General features: G+C 41.1%; 1 protein-coding gene across 1 annotated transcript in view; it reads right to left on the bottom strand.

The window, feature by feature from the left end:
- Nucleotides 1-8,506: 8,506 nt before the first annotated feature.
- Nucleotides 8,507-17,962, bottom strand: part of LOC309544377 (myosin-6) — a gene marked incomplete at its 5' end in the record, with an annotated part of 51,637 nt that continues 42,181 nt past the window's right edge. The window contains 21 exons of the mRNA XM_082243292.1: nt 8,507-8,615; nt 8,919-9,053; nt 9,195-9,290; nt 9,504-9,779; nt 9,861-9,986; nt 10,084-10,287; nt 10,544-10,852; nt 11,060-11,184; nt 11,309-11,474; nt 11,562-11,745; nt 12,267-12,463; nt 12,819-13,064; nt 14,218-14,607; nt 14,765-14,855; nt 14,934-15,079; nt 15,167-15,343; nt 15,431-15,673; nt 16,289-16,544; nt 17,288-17,424; nt 17,513-17,636; nt 17,718-17,835. Coding sequence (XP_082099418.1) covers nt 8,592-8,615; nt 8,919-9,053; nt 9,195-9,290; nt 9,504-9,779; nt 9,861-9,986; nt 10,084-10,287; nt 10,544-10,852; nt 11,060-11,184; nt 11,309-11,474; nt 11,562-11,745; nt 12,267-12,463; nt 12,819-13,064; nt 14,218-14,607; nt 14,765-14,855; nt 14,934-15,079; nt 15,167-15,343; nt 15,431-15,673; nt 16,289-16,544; nt 17,288-17,424; nt 17,513-17,636; nt 17,718-17,835 — 3,770 coding nt within the window. The 3' untranslated portion in view covers nt 8,507-8,591. The remainder of the gene's footprint in view (nt 8,616-8,918; nt 9,054-9,194; nt 9,291-9,503; nt 9,780-9,860; nt 9,987-10,083; nt 10,288-10,543; nt 10,853-11,059; nt 11,185-11,308; nt 11,475-11,561; nt 11,746-12,266; nt 12,464-12,818; nt 13,065-14,217; nt 14,608-14,764; nt 14,856-14,933; nt 15,080-15,166; nt 15,344-15,430; nt 15,674-16,288; nt 16,545-17,287; nt 17,425-17,512; nt 17,637-17,717; nt 17,836-17,962) is intronic.

The raw sequence follows: 17,962 nt of genomic DNA, 5'->3' as shown, positions 1-17,962 counted from the left end.
TGGGAGATTTGAGCAGCCAATTTTTCTGTCTGGGACCAGCAGACCACAAGTAATTTTCTTTTTTAGCTTAAAAAAAAAAAAAAAGAGGAACTACTTACAGTATTACCTGCCTTATTTTTTCCTTGGTCAAAGAAAGAACAGTCCATCTGAAGTACAAACATCCCTACACATTTCACCCAGTGAGGAGCTTCTTATGATTATGATTATGACAGCTAAAAGAAACCTGCTCCTGACATTGATTACAGTGTGAGAATTAGGGCACAGAATGGAACATTTACTTTCTTTCTACTTTTGTATCTTGTAGTTTTGTGTGAATTGACTGCCATGATGTATGTACACCAATGCCATCCTTTCCCTTTCCAGGTCTAATGAATAGGTACAAGCAGACTTAAGGTTCTGGTCAAATGGAATATATACTTATAAATAAATCATGGCAATCAATTTGCAGAGAACTGCGGATACATTAAGGACACAATGTACACAGATATATTCAACAGCAATCAAAATGCAGCACTCATAGCAAAAAATCAGCACTCATCTTCCACTGATGCAGCCTCAGTAAATAGAAATTATTATTTTTATTATTACAGGTACTTGTATAGTGCTGTCAATTTACACATCGCTTTTAAAAATGTAGCACCATCCTAGGTAGATGCTAGAGAGATAGTTCTGGATCTTTTCTGCTTACCAGAGAGATTGCCAGGTAAATCTATATTGTTCTATGCCTACCAGAGAGCAGGATCTGCTAGAGAGGTCTGCTCATTGTGCTCTGGTGCAACTCAGTTTGTCTGAAGTGTTTTACACTGGTCCAATAGGGAGCCATATTGGACAGTGGCAGGAAACCTGACAAATGAGTGCACAGGCATTTAGTACAGCCCTTGTGATTGGCAGAGGAAAGTGCATCAGTGCATGTTGGGATACTGTATAAATGCCAAGGGTACATGTGCTCGGGGTCTTTCAGCTGGAGAGCGGAGTCCCGGAGGGAGGGGGTGGCTGCCTCCTCTTCTTGTAAAGCTGACTAGAAGGGAGACAAAAGGATCTGATTCTGCATACAGTGAGTACAGATCTGTGTCATGGGGCCTGTCCTGAGGGGGGCCATCCCTTCAGCTAGAAGTGCCAGTGGATGGGTGTCAGTAAAGGGGATGCTAGAGAGAGTGTCCTGAAGATGATGTATTTCACCAAGTCTGTTGCTGGAGAGAGAGCAAGAAGACTCAACCCCTTCCATACACATGGTAGTATGGTGAAAGCAGTGTGACTGCTTCCATTGGTAACCTTGTGAGGCAAAGTGAGAGTGGTCCTTATCAACTGTAAAAAGTGGAAGTTGGAGTATCCCACTATTTCCTTTTCCCATCCAAGTTCCACAATAAATACAAAAACCAAAACCTCTGGACTGTTTATTGAGTAACGAGCCATTGGGAGTAAGGGTGAATGTGTGAACTGTCCCTAAGTGACTGTCTGCAGGTAATCAGAGGAGGCACAACAAGTCAACACACAGCAAGCCCTATTGGAACAGTGCTACAAATATATTTTGTACATTCACATCAGTCCCTGCCCTCAAAGAGATTACAATCTAAGGTCCCTAACTCACATTCATACATACACATACTAGGGCCATATTAGATAGGAGCCAATGAACCTATCAGCATGTCTTTGGAGTGTGGGAGGAAATCTGATTGCTTGCTATTGGCTACGAATCGTTGCATATCACCTTTGCCATATGCACAGCTTTAGTAAGCAAGCACTTGTCCACACAATGTGTGTAGACAATTACAGAAAATAAGCAGGGCTACAGAGATGACAAAGAAAATGGCCTCTGCCCCCACCTATAACTGGCCTTCATAGCAAAGAACACATGGAAGGGCAACGCACATGAAACAAACAAAGATAAAATTCCCAGTTCAATTTGCCAACCAGTCTGCTTACCAACCAAATTGGCCTGTCTAACAGTTTGCGTCAATACAGGGGTTTAGTTAGCACACATTTGCAAACGCATGTGAAAGCTGCAGGGCCACGTCAAGGCTCCCTGTTACCTGCAGTCCTAACTCTAATGAATTTTAAAGAGTCTCCACAGTGGGAGCACATGCAAGCTAATGGATAGATAGGGGGCAGGTGAGCCTGGAGGTGGCCCATCCCTCCTGAAAGGTAATTGGGGGCATAATGGAAGCCCAGCTGATAGTATTACAGCAAAGGCACCCAGTATGTCCACTCACCAGTACACATATACAACAAAGAAAATGGCCTCTGCCCCCACCTATAGCTGGCCTTCATAGCAAAGAACACATGGAAGGGCAACGCACATGAAACAAACAAAGATAAAATTCCCAGTTCAATTTGCCAACCAGTCTGCTTACCAACCAAATTGGCCTGTCTAACAGTTTGCGTCAATACAGGGGTTTAGTTAGCACACATTTGCAAACGCATGTGAAAGCTGCAGGGCCACGTCAAGGCTCCCTGTTACCTGCAGTCCTAACTCTAATGAATTTTAAAGAGTCTCCACAGTGGGAGCACATGCAAGCTAATGGATAGATAGGGGGCAGGTGAGCCTGGAGGTGGCCCATCCCTCCTGAAAGGTAATTGGGGGCATAATGGAAGCCCAGCTGATAGTATTACAGCAAAGGCACCCAGTATGTCCACTCACCAGTACACATATACAACAAAGAAAATGGCCTCTGCCCCCACCTATAACTGGCCTTCCATTATGCCCCCAATTACCTTTCAGGAGGGATGGGCCACCTCCAGGCTCACCTGCCCCCTATCTATCCATTAGCTTGCATGTGCTCCCACTGTGGAGACTCTTTAAAATTCATTAGAGTTAGGACTGCAGGTAACAGGGAGCCTTGACGTGGCCCTGCAGCTTTCACATGCGTTTGCAAATGTGTGCTAACTAAACCCCTGTATTGACGCAAACTGTTAGACAGGCCAATTTGGTTGGTAAGCAGACTGGTTGGCAAATTGAACTGGGAATTTTATCTTTGTTTGTTTCATGTGCGTTGCCCTTCCATGTGTTCTTTGCTATGAAGGCCAGTTATAGGTGGGGGCAGAGGCCATTTTCTTTGTTGTATATGTGTACTGGTGAGTGGACATACTGGGTGCCTTTGCTGTAATACTATCAGCTGGGCTTCCATTATGCCCCCAATTACCTTTCAGGAGGGATGGGCCACCTCCAGGCTCACCTGCCCCCTATCTATCCATTAGCTTGCATGTGCTCCCACTGTGGAGACTCTTTAAAATTCATTAGAGTTAGGACTGCAGGTAACAGGGAGCCTTGACGTGGCCCTGCAGCTTTCACATGCGTTTGCAAATGTGTGCTAACTAAACCCCTGTATTGACGCAAACTGTTAGACAGGCCAATTTGGTTGGTAAGCAGACTGGTTGGCAAATTGAACTGGGAATTTTATCTTTGTTTGTTTCATCTACAGAGATGCACTGTACAAGCACTTTGCATGAAATACTTACCCTGCTAAGGTAAGCCTATAATAAGTCTTACCTGTAGGTAAAATAAAAATCTCCTAAACCTGCACGCTTTAGGAAATATACACCCTGCATGCAGCCGCTGACATCAGCGGCGCATACGCTCTGAAGGTCCAGCGTATCGTGCCGAAACTTCAGAGCTCCTTGCCGGAACAGCATGCGCGGGAGTGACGTCACCGGGGCTCTGGCCAGTCACAGCGCCGGACCCCGCAAACCCGGAAGAAATACCGATGGAACATGTCAGCTCTGTCAGCGGCGACCAGGCGCCGATGTGGGGGCTTCGTTCTAAGGTAAATATTTCATAATGTGCTAGTATGCGATGCATATTAGCACATTATGCTATTTTCTAGCAGGGTTTTTTTTCCAGTGGATTACTACAGCTTATAGAAGGGGGGGATTGCACTGGATAGCATCGAAAACGCACCAAAAACACATAAAAAATGTGTGAAAAACGCTCATGCAGAAAAGCACCTGCATCCAGCCTGCATTTCTATGGTGTGAACCAGTGGTGGGATTCAAAAATTTTAGTAACCAGTTCCGACTTTCCCAGCAGAATGACCAGCGTGCCCCCTTTTAATGCAGAATGACCAGCGTGCCCCCTTTCAATGCACAGTGACCAGCGTTCCCCCTTTCAAAGCAGAGAGACCAGCGTTCCCCCTTTTAATGCACAGAGACCAGCGTGCCCCCTTTCAATGCACAGAGACCAGCGTGCCCCCTTTCAATGCACAGTGACCAGTGTACATGCCCACATTGCAGGGAGGACCCGCTCCCTGATTGGCCAGGAGGAGGATCATGTGACAATAGCGAATTCTCATTCGCTATTGTCACAGAATGGGCGGGTCGGGCGCACTGCTCCGCCCCCCGGCCGCCACGTCTGCCCGAGCGCGGGACATTCAATTGTCCTGCGCGTCCTCAGACACGCAGAGGGATTCAGCCGGTTCTGCGAACTTGCAGAAAGTTAGCCACCGGTTCTATGGAACCGGTGCGAACCGGCTGAATCCCACCACTGGAGTGAACTGGCCCTAAAGTAAAATATACTGGGAAAGTATGTACAGTAGAATGGCATTTACTAAACAGATAAACCAAATACCCAAGCGCTCATGTAGCAGAGGAAGGAACACTTGTTACCAAAAAATGATTGTAAATCAACCTCTAGCTGCTATATAAAGATGGTTATAAATCAGGAATGTTTAACATCATACAATATAATACAAAAAACATTTAGCAGCGCTCAAACAATATGACAAGGACCACACCGCGTGTCTTCCCTCTCAGTTGTGAGGCTTGTGGTTGCACCTGGGTGAAACTGCAAAAAAACAGACAAGAAACCTCTGCTGCTGGACAGGCTCTTTGGCACCTCTGTGGCCAGGAGTGAATATTTGGGAGTGACTTTTGCTAAAAGAGAAGCCAATAGCGTGTTTGCAATATTTGTAGAGTGCTCCACATTTATCCACTGAAACAATATGTGAGTTACTGATATCGTTTGAGATCCCATGAGGAGAAGTGGGGTGATATAGCGTATAGCGTGTATCGATCGAATTGTCAGCTTTTTTTAATCCATATTGAGGAGGAGGGTTAATATAGAGCGATTTATTTATTTATTTATTTATTTCAGGTACTTATATAGCGCTGTCAATTTACGCAGCGCTTTACATATACATTACACATTCACATCAGTCCCTGCCCTCAAGGAGCGTACAATCTAAGGTCCCTAACTCACATTCATACATACATAGTAGGGCCAATTTTATACAGGATCCAATTAACCTACCAGCATGTCTTTGGAGTGTGGGAGGAAACCGGAGTACCCGGGGGAGCGATTCCAATTAAAAAATCTGGGGAGTGCTAAATTTCACTGGGGAGTGGCCACACAAGGTGTGGTGATGAAACATCATATCATCTGCACGAGAACTATAAACACTGATCAAATTTAGATTTTGTCTGGATAGGACTGTTTTAGTTCACCCTATAGGAAGACATGAGGTGTGGTCTTTGTCATGTTCATAGTAGAATGGCATTGCTGGATTCTTGAAAATACTAGTTGACATACTGATTCAAAAGCTCCATTAATTTCAAAGTCACTGATCCAGAATATGCATGATGATTAGGAGTCCTGATTTCACCTTATTTCAAATGCAGCTTGCAGGATTGAGAATATATTTACCACTTCCCATCCGGGCTAATTCTGACACTTTGCTCCTACATGCAAAAATCAAATTTTTCTTGCTAGAAAATTACTTAGAACCCCCAAACATTATATTTTTTTTTTTTGCAGAGGCCCTATAGAATAAATTGGTGGGTGTTGCAATTTTTTATGCTACACGATATTTGCGCAGCGGTTTTTAAAACGCAATTTTCTTTTGATAAAAAAACACTTTCATGAATTAGACAGAAAAAAAAAACAAAACACTAAAGTTAGCCCAATATTTTTGTATAATGTGAAAGATGTTGTTACGCCAAGTAAATAGAAACCTAACATGTCATGCTTTAAAATTGCATCTGCCCGTGGAATGGTGGCAAACTACGGTGCTTAAAATTCTCCATAGGCAACACTTTAAACACCTTTACAAGTTACCAGTTTAGAGTTGCACACGAGGTCTAGTGCTAGAATTACATATACGTGCAGGAGTAATGTATGCATTCGCATTTGTGCGTAAGCCCGGTGGGACAGGGGCACTTTGAATTTTTTTTTATTTTATACAAAAAAATTTTTTTTTTTTTTTACACTTTTTTTGGATTAACTATATTGCTATCACAAGGGATAAAAAACATCCCTTGTGACAGCATGGTCCATGACAGGTTCTCTTTATGGAGAGATTTGAGGTCTATTAGACCCCAAATCTCTCCTCTAGCCTCCCATGCAGCCGATCAGACACAGATCAGTGTGATTGGCTGCATTCCTGGCCTCTGGCGGCCAGGTAAACAAAGAGACGGAACTGGAAGTGATGAACTACTAGTCACTCCCGATTCCCAGGATTACAGAGAGAGAAGAACAACAACAGTTCCTCTCTCTTTCTGTTTAGGGCAGCCATCACTGTCGGCTGCATCGCTACTGGGCTCAGCGATGGGACGGTAGAGCCTGGCAATGGCAGCGGCTGCCACGGGAGGGGGTGGGACCCCCTTTGCCACCCACAAAAGTGATGGGATCACTTCTGCCTTACAGACAATCTCCGACTGAAAAGATCCATACCAGGATGATGCCTGTTGGTGCAGGCATTATCCGGGTATAACCACTGAAACCCGAGGACGTCCATGGATGTCCTCTCAGCGGGAAGTGGTTAAACCATCATTATCAGAAGGAGGTCAGCCTTATATATGAGGCCTTTTTTTTATCACTACAGATTATTTATGAATATCCTTGTATGCTACCCTTACATTATTGTATTGCAGATATGCGTATTTCATTCTAAGTGAGAAAATGTATCCTGTGGTAGTTTGTGTTCCTTTGCACACCAATAGCTGCTGATCCTGCTTGTTCCCCTGCTGTGCTTTTTCAAGCTGACCAAGTTAGGAAGCAGATTCATGCTGGAGTGGTCAGTTTGCGTCTCAGCGTGCCTGTAAATCTATATTTAGTTTATCAGATACACCTCCCGCCCAGTGCCATTAGGTTGATTGACAGTGGAGGAGAAGGGGCACATTTGTGAAGCAGAATGTACACAAACGGGGAAGTAATCCCCGCCCCTTAAAGAGTTGACACGCCCCCTGTTGTGCTGAATAAGGAACATATACAAGGCTCTGCAGTCGTGTGACAGGTAAATAGAAGAACATTTAAAGGTAATAAAGGTTTATCTTTTAAGTACATAAATGCAATTATGGAACCAGCCTAATATTTTTTTGTTACCATGTCCTTCAGTGACAGTGCATTCACATATACTTTAAGTCATATAAAAATGCCATGTGCAGCTGGACTTACCCTTTCTATGTGAAAAAAGTTATCTCTACTGTATGTTAACTTTTTTCCCAGAATTTGTATAGAATATAGACAGGTACGTAAATCTGTTGCATGCAAGGGAGTGGTACATACTGTGGATACTCTGTCCTCAGTGCATGTTCAGCTCCTTGCTAGCTAGGACACCATCAGCTGAGCAGCTGACAGCAACTTAGCAACCAATGACTCATCCCTGGCCTTTTCAGCAGGAGATTCCCCAGCCAACAGCTGAAAGTAAACCAAGGGGCAGGGATGCTGGCCCATGTCATTGTCCAAATGTGATCATTGCCATATTCCTTATGGTTTCCCAAGACATTTGGTCTCTCTGTATGCCAATTCAGAGGTGGTCTTTAGGTACCACAGGTTTGCCTATCTGTGAACTAGAGGCAAACCTTTTTTTTAAATCTGTCACAGCTACAGCGACAGATTCCTAAAGTGGCCAAAATAAGAACAAGCATATCTGTATTAGGTACAGGACATTTTAAAGGGGCCATACCACCATAAAATTGTTGGAACTGCTTTATGGAACTCCGCCTTTTATCTTTTATTGGATTCATTTTCTGCCCAAGCTGCAAAGTGGTAATAAAGGAACATGACCAGGGAAATTATCTATGAAAATATTCTCCTACTGCTCAGTAATGTCTATTGCATGGTCTGCAGTATAATATTGCTGTGTGGATTCACCAATCAGCTTCTAACTTCAGCTTGTTCAATTATTCTTTGACATTAAAACCTAGAAAATGCTTGATAACTACGCACAGCTGCACCAGATTCTGTGTGCACCCGTTTTAGTAAATCCCCACAATATAACATCAGAAATATACATATACGTTTTTTGGAGTGGCTACAGAATACAGATCAGTTAAAAACAGGTACCAGATAGCATTGTTTTACCCACAAAACGTCAACTGGTTTATCAGATAATGAACTATTCGTGGAAATTAGATTTTACAAGTAGGGGAATTAGCAATTCTGAACCCCTTTGGCTTTGACAGACATGGGATAGCATGGGCTTTCTGTTTTCCAAATTATTTTTATAGCAAGGGCATTAGTGTACAAACACACAATCTATAGCACTGAAAAAATAGGAGACGAACAAAAATTGAGGTTGCATTATGCAGACAATCTTTATTTGTTTCTTTTACACAGTATGTACAGTAGGATCTTTAGAACTTCTTGAAGCAAAGCTTTTCTACTCTTCATCATGGAGCTTTTGCTGTTGAAATAAAAAAACAGTGTTGAGGTATCAAAGCATAGGAGCATATAGTGTATTTTCTAGTAAACAGAAACAACAGCAATGATCTATAGCAGGGGTCTTCCAACTATGGCCCTCCAGTTGTTCAGGAACTACAGTTCCCATCATGCCTAGTCATGGCTGTGAATGTCAGAGTTTTACAATGCCTCATGGGATATGTAGTTCCGCAACAGCTGGAGGGCCGTAGTTTGAGGATCACTGATCTATAGGAACATGTCATGAAGGAGAAATAGTTGACCAGATCAAGATAAATGTTATACTCACCTTGCCTCCAACATCTCTACTCTTGGCTCGCAGCTTGTTAACCTGGGACTCAGCAACGTCTGCTCGTTCTTCGGCCTCATCCAGCTCATGTTGTACTTTACGGAATTTGGCTAGGTTTGTATTAGCTGATTCCTCCTAAAAATAAAACAAAAAAAGAGAAAGTAGAAGATGCACGAGGAAAGCAGGCAAAATGTGTGGAGAAATGACAGTATATACTGTATATATATATATATATATATGTATATATATATTCATATATATATTATAGCCACTTACAGCCTCCTCTGCCTGTCTCTTGTAAGCTTTCACTTTAAGCTGTAACTTATCAACCAGGTCCTGAAGACGAGCTAAGTTCTTTCTGTCCTCTTCTGTCTATAAAAAATGGAAGTTGATTGTGAGAATTGTTCCCTTGCAAAATACTGTGAGCACTGCATTCTTATAACATAATGTATTTACACATCCTTACTTCTAACACAATCTCAGCCTGAGCTCCCGACAATAATAATTATTGTATTGTTCCCCTACCATGCAAAATAATATAGAAATGTAAATTACATATTAATCTTTATGTTTGACCTGCCATACCTGGTATGTAAGCTCTTTAATTCTCCTCTCATACTTCCTCACGCCCTTTACAGACTCAGCATTGCGTTTCTGCTCAGCTTCCAGCTCATTGTCCAGTTCCCGAACTCGAGCCTCCAGCTTTTGCACCTGCTTCTTACCACCTTTCATTGCAATCTGCTCAGCCTCATCCAGACGTTGCTGGAGATCTTTGATTGTTTGCTCCATATTCTTCTTCATCCTCTCGAGGTGGGCACTTGTGTCCTGCTCTTTCTTCAGCTCTTCTGCCATCATAGCAGCCTAAGTTATAGACATTTTTTCAACAGTTAAAGAGAAAATAATAGGATGTAATATAGTTTTTTGTTTTCAAAATTTACATACATCAGTGATTGCTTTCTTGGCTTTTTCCTCTGCATTACGGCACTCCTGCACTGCTTCCTCCACCTCTGTCTGCAGCTGAGACAAGTCAGAATCCATCTTCTTCTTCTGATTGATCAAGCTGGTGTTCTGTTTAGGAAAATAATAAGTGTTACAATATCAATATTGTGAGAGAGTCTAAGTGACTTATATGATAGGTATTGATTGAGAAAGCCTGGTTCCTAACCTGTGAATGAAGGAGCTGTACTCTCTCACTGGTCTCTATCAATTCTTGCTCTGCAAGCTTCCGTCCCCTCTCAGTCTGCTCCACTAGAGACCGCAGTTCCTCCAGTTCAGCCTGGAGCAGCATGTTTCTCCTCTCTACAATTGCAATATTTTCTTTAAGATCGTCATTAGCTCTTAGAGTGTCATCCAGTTGAATCTGAGTGTCCTGTAAATGACACAACAAAAGAGTTACTTTCATCTGTACCTCTGGCAGTTGGTTGTAGTTCAGTGCAAGTCACGGATTTATTAGGGTGAGGCTTTGGTCTCCATTAAATATGAATTTGTAGTTAAGGATTTTAAGTATCCTGAGACTTATTTCTATTATTTTATTAGTCAATGCATAAATAGTATGATCATGACTGAATTTTAGAAAAACATTGAAGCTTTTCAGAGTCTTCAAATATGCTACATTATCTGCTTACCTTAAGGCTACCATGGGCCACCTTCAAGTGTTTGTGGGCCTCAGCTGCTGCACGGTTGGCCTGGCTAAGCTGAATTTCCATTTCATTTAGATCACCCTCCATCTTTTTCTTTATCCTGAGGGCCTCATTGCGGCTCCTCGTCTCAGCCTCCAGTGAAGTCTGCAATGAGTCCACCAAACGCTGATGGTTTCTCTTAAGTTGCTCCATTTCTTCATCCTTTTCTGACAGTTTACGCTCAATCTCAGACTTCACTTGGTTATATTCCAGCTGGGCACGCAGGATCTTGCCCTCTTCATGTTCCAATGAAGCCTGAAGACAAACGCAATTGCATGTAGAAACATTTCAAACAAATTCAAAGATTGCCATTTTGCCATTTTTCATGAATGCTATTTTACATGCTGACACACATATATATATATATATATATATATATATATATATATATATATATACACTCCATTTCTGAAGTGGTTTCATTAATAAAACTACTTAAAACCAAGTGTTGGGCTTAATTACCTCTGCTTCCTCCAGTGCAGCCTGCAATTCCATCTTCTCCTGTTCCAGCTGCTTTCTAACCTTTTCTAGTTCATGGATATTCTTTCCACCCTCTCCCAGCTGCTCTGTAAGGTCTGAGATTTCCTCTGTAAAATAATTTTATTATTAGTGAAGTTCATCTTAAGATATTAATCCACCCATGAATTCCTAATAGACATTCAGCTCTTTTTCATCTTTTCAAATAGTAGAATATTGGTCTAATTTTCTCACCCTGGAGATTTTTGTTTTCTCTCTTGCAAGTTTCAAGATGCTCAAGAGATTCTTCATAGGCATTCTTCAGCTTGAATAGTTCAGTGCTTAGAGTTCGAGCTTCTTTCTGTGATGCCTCCAGCTCTGTCTGGGACTCCTCAAATTTCTGCTTCCACTCAGCAAGGATCTTAATGATTAAAAGAAGTTTAGAAACTATACATGAAGCATTTTACCAGTTATTGCATTCCCCTTCACTGAAGCGTTTCTTTTTTACCTTATCAAAGTTCCTTTGTTTTTTGTCGAGTGCAGCAGATGCAGCATTTGACCTCTCTAAGTCAACCATCAAATCCTCAATTTCATTCTGTAAACGATGTTTGGTCTTCTCAAGAGATGAGCATTTGGCATTTACAGCCTCTACAGCCTCTTCTGCTTCTTGAAGCCTTTGAGCCAACTTTTTCCTGAAGGAAAGTTTGCAACAATTACAAAATACATGTGTGTTTTTGGGAACAAACGGACCAATAATCTCCATATATCTGAATGTGAAAACAGTGATAAAAAAGACAATAAACAGACATTCACCGTTAAGGATCATGCACTGAAATTTTCATGCAGTAATTTACATATACTTTATACATTACTCGCATGTTCTTTCACCCACCTGGATAGAAAAGGCTGAAGCAGAGCCTTCTAACAAACAAGCTTTATGCTCGTCTTATACAACAGTTCGAAACATAATCCAAGCAAAAAGCTTCTCTGTTGAAAGGAATTTTAGCTGGGATGCATTAAGATACCTGGCCAGATGTTAAAGAAGCAATTAATTATTATAGCAGGGTGAGCTGCAGTAGCTGGATAACGACAAGTATTTTTAATGCCAAAGCAAACCAATGAGTAAAGGGGGAAAAAACACCTGTGTAAGTAATTAACTAATATTTACAGCACTGATTACATACAGTGGATTTAGAATGATGTTATCACTTACTTGGCCTCCTCCAGTTCCTCAGTCCTTTGTATGGCATCTGTCTCATACTTGGTTCTCCACGTAGCCACCTCTGAGTTAGCTTTGGATAGAATTCTTTGCAGCTCTGCTTTGGCTTCCTGTTCTTCCTCATACTGCTCCCGTAGGAGATCACAGTCATGACGGGCAGACTGCAAGGCATGGGCTAGAGCATTTTTAGCCTAATGGAGAGAGAAACAATGGTGTCTAAGAAACCAGGCATATTTAGTTACCTATAAAACTGACAAACTAAAATCAATCTGGGGTTGCAAAAAGCAGCTGTAAGTACCCCATGTTATATATATATATCCTTAATATAAATAAATTCTGTAAATACTATGTGTGAGAACTTATCTCTTTGGTAGTCTGCCACCTTTAGTATCCCAAAAAGACATGCAAGATAAAAAAAAATATATAAGTTCCATGTCACTATTTTTGGTCAAAATGTAGTTATCTAGAGTCTATAGGTTTGAGCTCTTTGATGATCAGTCCAGAGTTGGTTGAGATTGTTTATCTTAGTAACTTTATAATAATTACCTTATTCTCCTCCTCCAGCTGCCTCTTAAGGTCTTCCATTTGCTGTGTGTATGTTTGCTTTCCACGTGTTAGTTGGGACACTAATGCCTCTTTCTCATCCAGTCTGCGGGACAACTCTCCATTCTCTGTCTGCAGTTTAGCCTTTTGAGAAGTAAACTCATTGAGTGTTCTTTGACTCTCTTCATACTTGGTCCGATGTTCGTTCATCTGGTCCTCCAATGTTCGGCATATCTTCTCTAAATTAACCTGGAAATCATAAAGTAGAAGTGAAAGCAAGTAGTATAGAGCAAAAGACTTGCCTCTGCCTAAACAGTAAATAACTAATATTACCAAAAAATTCTGTACTGTTTTCAGCTTGCAAACTAACATCTGGATCCAATGAAGCATGCTCGCTTCTTGTGCCAAAGAACTGGGAAAATGTGGCTGGATTTTGCTTTGGATCACCATGAGCACTGAGCTTAGCAACACCTATCTCCCCAATGGGATATAGTAAATGAACCTGATATAAGGTATCGCTTCATCATAAGACATGGACACTTAAGGCAAACAAAAGTTTGAGATAACAGGTACTGGAATAAAGTTACTGAGTCCCCAGAACATAGATTTGTCCAACCAGCTTACCTACTTGCAACATAATATAAAAAGAGAATTAATTCCCTATCATACATTGACCATGTGCCTTTCTATATAAAAATATCAATTAAATATGAGAATAACAAGGACTTTACTCCCATGATACCTAGCTGAGGGCACTCCGGTCGGGTCACAAGATCAGTTCCCAGCACCCGCTTCAGTGTAGAAGTGGGACAGCTGACAATGGATGTCCTATAGCAAGTCTATGGGTGATGTCATCGCTCAGGCTCTGCAACCATTGTCGCCATTCTCTTCTCTTCACTAAAGCTAGAGAGATTATGTGACCTGATCGGCGTGTCCTCAGATTAGGTAAGTATAAACATCTTTCCTTTACAGGGTGGGAGCGGGTTTAGGTATGGTTAGGATTTGACTGGAATGATACTTTAATATACACTGAATTGTTTTTAATGAATCTAAAGGTTATACTTTGGATACTAGGACACAAAAAAAGAAATCTAATAAAGGTAATCAGCACTGGTCTGACGCACCCCTCTCTTCCGCTGCAATACAAGTCGGTATAAGGACACTTGTGCTGAGGGGTGTGGCTAATACTCAGCTGTGCTAGTCTAGATCATTGAAGGGGAAGGGTAGGAAGCAGCATTTCCATAGTAAGTTAGGGTATTTCCAAAAATCAATCAAAAATCATGTGCTATAAGGGTACAGGGTTGAAATGGATTAAATCTTGAATCTGGATTTAAGTAAAACAAAAACAGGAGGGATATAGCTGGTTTAAAAAAAACTGCAGGACAACATACTAAACCCTTACCTTTGCTTTCACCACCTGCTCCATATTAGATCCTATATCATCCAGCTCCAGTTTGAATTCACTTTTCTCCTTTTCCAGTTTCTGTTTGACTCTCTGAAGGTTGTCTATCTGCTCACTGAGCTCTGCCACAGAATCAGCATGTTTCTTACGTAGAGTAGCAGCCGTGGCCTCTGATTGCAGAGTGGACTCTTCAAGATCCCGCCGGAGTTTCAGGAATTCAGCCTCCCTCTTTTTGTTGAGCTCCATTTGCACAGATGTAGCTCCTCCAGCTTCTTCTAAACGCTCACTTATCTCCTCTAGCTCTCTTGAGAGATCAGAGCGAAGTTTTTCTATTTTGGCTCTTGCAGTTCGCTCAGCTTCCAGTTCCTCCTCTAGCTCTTCTATTCGAGCCTAAAAAATAAACATATAAATTAAAAAGGAAAAACATATATAAAAAAGAAAGTTAATAAGTGTATTTAGGTATTTATTGTATAGACTATTTGTTAAAATAAATATATTGTTTGAATGGTCAATATGGGAAAAATGGCAACATATTTGCATCATGTACCTGGTGCTCTTTGAGTTTCTTTTGAAGTTGAATGCCTAAAAGTTGCTCGTCCTCTATTTTGCTATTTAGCTGGCTGGTCTCAAACTCCTTCCTGTCAAAGAAATAATGTGCAATATATCAACACCACCAAGGGCCACTAACAAAAAAAAAAATTTCTGAGGTAACATACTTCTTTAACTTCTCCTCCAGCTGTTGCTTGTCATTCTCGAGATCCATCACATTCTCTTGGGTCAGTTTCAGATCACCCTCCAGTTTTCGTTTGGCTCGTTCAAAATCCATTCTTATTTTTTTCTCTTGTTCTAAAGATCCCTCCAGCTATTGGGAATGAAGAGGCGTTGCAATCAATCTCATATCATACCAGATATTTCATAGAAATAGTTGGAACATACAGGTGTCACTTACATCATCAACCTGCTGCTCAAGCTTAGCTTTGGCCTTTGTCAGCACGTTAACTTTGTCTTCTTCAGCCTGAAGGTCATCTAGTGTTTGCTGATGGGCCTCTTGGAGGGCCTTTTTCTCTTTGGTAAGTTTTGCAATGATCTCATCCAAGCCAGCCATCTCTTCGGTAAGATTTTTAACCTGCAAAAACAGAAGGTGAGCAGACACTTAAAGGGAAAGGAGAACTGTCATTGACTAGAGTAAGGTTCGAGAAGGAAAAAGTACTACCTTGTTCTCTGTGGCATGCTTTTCCTTTTCCACTTTGGCTAATGTCAGCTCCAGATCATCGATATCCTTCTTGAGCTCAGAACATTCATCCTCCAGCTTCCTCTTCTTAGCTGTCAGCTCTGCATTTGATTCCTCTTCATCTTCCAACCGTTCTGTCTGCTCCTTAAGCTTAGCTTCTAGTTGGATTTTGTTTTTAATTAGCTGTTCACATCTTTCCTCAGCATCATTTAAATTGTCTTGCTCCTATTAAAACAAGATTTTATGCAGAAATACAACTTTTAAGCAAAAATGTAAATACCATTACCATGTATAAACATAAATGAAAATTCTGTGAACTATCTTAGCCTTGACAGAAACTTAATGACAATATGTGTTCATTTAAAAAACTGGTATATTGGAATTTAGGTTATAGGCAAAAAAATCATGGCACGGTGCAATCTTCTGCCTTTTCCTGCCAATTTCTTCTTTTTCTCTCCCTCAATGTACACTGGCATGTGCTGTTTTGCCTGCATCAGTGGTGGGTGCTGTTTAGCCTGCATCAGTGGATTACCCGGTCAGGGGTTTCTGAAAGTCTGCTTATTTCTTATATAAACACCAGTATTTATTTATTTTTTTTAAATGCAGTCTAATTAAGAGAGAGGTGGCCAAACCCTGGCAACTACAAAAAGAGTCTAAATGAACAGTTACATTTAATAAAGGTTTTTTTCCACAAAACCTAATTGTTGTACTACCACAATATTGAGTAACTTAACTATTTTTATTAAAGAGATTCAAACTGAAAGTACTGAAGTATTAAAATTATTGTGTATATGATATATGTGAATTTCTTCACAGGAAAGTATGTTAAGGTAGACTTACAGACTGCACTTGAAGTTGCAGATCATTCTTCTCTTGTAACAAGGAGACCATCTTCTCTTCCAGCTCCTTGCGTCTGGATTCAGATTTCTCCAGGGCCTCCTTTAATCTCTGGAACTCTTCCTTCATGTTTGCCATCTCCTTCTCTGTCTCTGCACTCTTAAGCAGTGGCTTGATCTTAAAGTAAAGCTTCATCCAAGGCCAATTCTTGACACCCATGAAAGCACGAATGTTCCACTGAATAACTAGAAGAGCGTCTCTGAAATAATACATAATATAAAGAATTAACCAAGAAAGCTGCAAATGCAAGTTCTGAATGTAGCATTGCATTAGGCCAAACTTTGGCCAGATTTAAAAAATCAAAAAAAAAAACACACACAAAATGTTTTAAATACACCTGTGGAATCTTTTTCGAATTGATTAGGAGTTAAAGGGGACAATTCGGTTTCGACCAGAGTGAGTTAACAAATTGAAGGACAAGGATGGACAATTTTTGTTGCATCTAATGAGTATGAATGAATTTCTAAAAAGTTAATTTGCCTTATGAGCCTGCCTTATGAGCCTTTAACAACGTGGGAATCACCTAGACAACCCCCTGTCCCTCAGAACAGGCATTCACGGCTTTGAGGTCCAAGATCGAGTCCTTCTTAGGAACTGTAAACTGACTTGAAGTAAATTCCCTGGTTTCTCTCTGACTCATGTACTGGGACAATCAGTCCTCGAAACTCCCACCCCCACTCCAGGGTCCCAGCAGGGAGCAAGGTCCTTTCTCCTTGTCTTGCATATAGCAGAGAATGGGTTTTATATCTAGAAAGGAATGCCCATAGGAGGTGCTGAGTTCTTTTCTGCCTAGTTTCCTACTTCTGCAGGTGTCGCTATAAATCCCTGTTTGGTCAAGAATAAAGAAGAGAGGCTGTGTCTGTCAATGAATGTAAGAAAAAAATTAATTCTGTTCTAAACTAATTGTGCCTCTAATTACATTTTGAGTGTACATAAATTTACCTGCGCTCCAAAATCTTCTTAAATTCTCTTCTCATCAGCAATCCCCGAGACTGAGCTTGGATTCGTGTAATGATCCTAGAGAGTCTTTCATCTCTCATTTCTTCCAGGAGACCCAAAAGACCAGCTTTAAAGAACACCTGTGGGAAAATGTAGGGTGTTTTTGTAATTTTCAAATGAAACTGAATGGCACAAATGTTGGAAAAAAGGATACAAATACATGTTTACCTTTGTGTGTCCAAATTTGTACTGAGTGTGATCAATCTCCAGTGAGCCCAAAAGCTTTTCAGCACCTTTCCTGCTGTCTATGAACTGTCCTTCAGGTATGGCGGAAGGATTCAGGATACGGTAGCTGTTGAAAATAACACTTCTTAAACAGATGTTCAATTATACTTTATGCTCACTGCTACACATTTTTAGTAAACGTGCCTACCGCTGTTTGAAATCACCATATAAGATGCGGTTGGGAAATCCCTTCCTGCAGATTCTAATACCCTCCAGCACACCATTACAACGGAGCTGGTGCATCACCAAAGGATTGTCCATCTCACCTGCAAAGCACATATACACATTTAGCATACAAATATACAAAAAAAAAAACTGACCCTATTGGCAGTAGGTAAAGTGGAAAGGGGTGGTTATTAGGGAGACTAAGACAAAAATTTAATTTTAGCCATG

Source organism: Pelophylax lessonae, assembly GCF_965119305.1.
Source record: "Pelophylax lessonae genome assembly, chromosome: 1".
NCBI lineage: Eukaryota > Metazoa > Chordata > Amphibia > Anura > Ranidae > Pelophylax > Pelophylax lessonae.
Note: the sequence above shows the minus strand (reverse complement) of the source record. Positions and strands in the feature narration are given on the sequence as shown.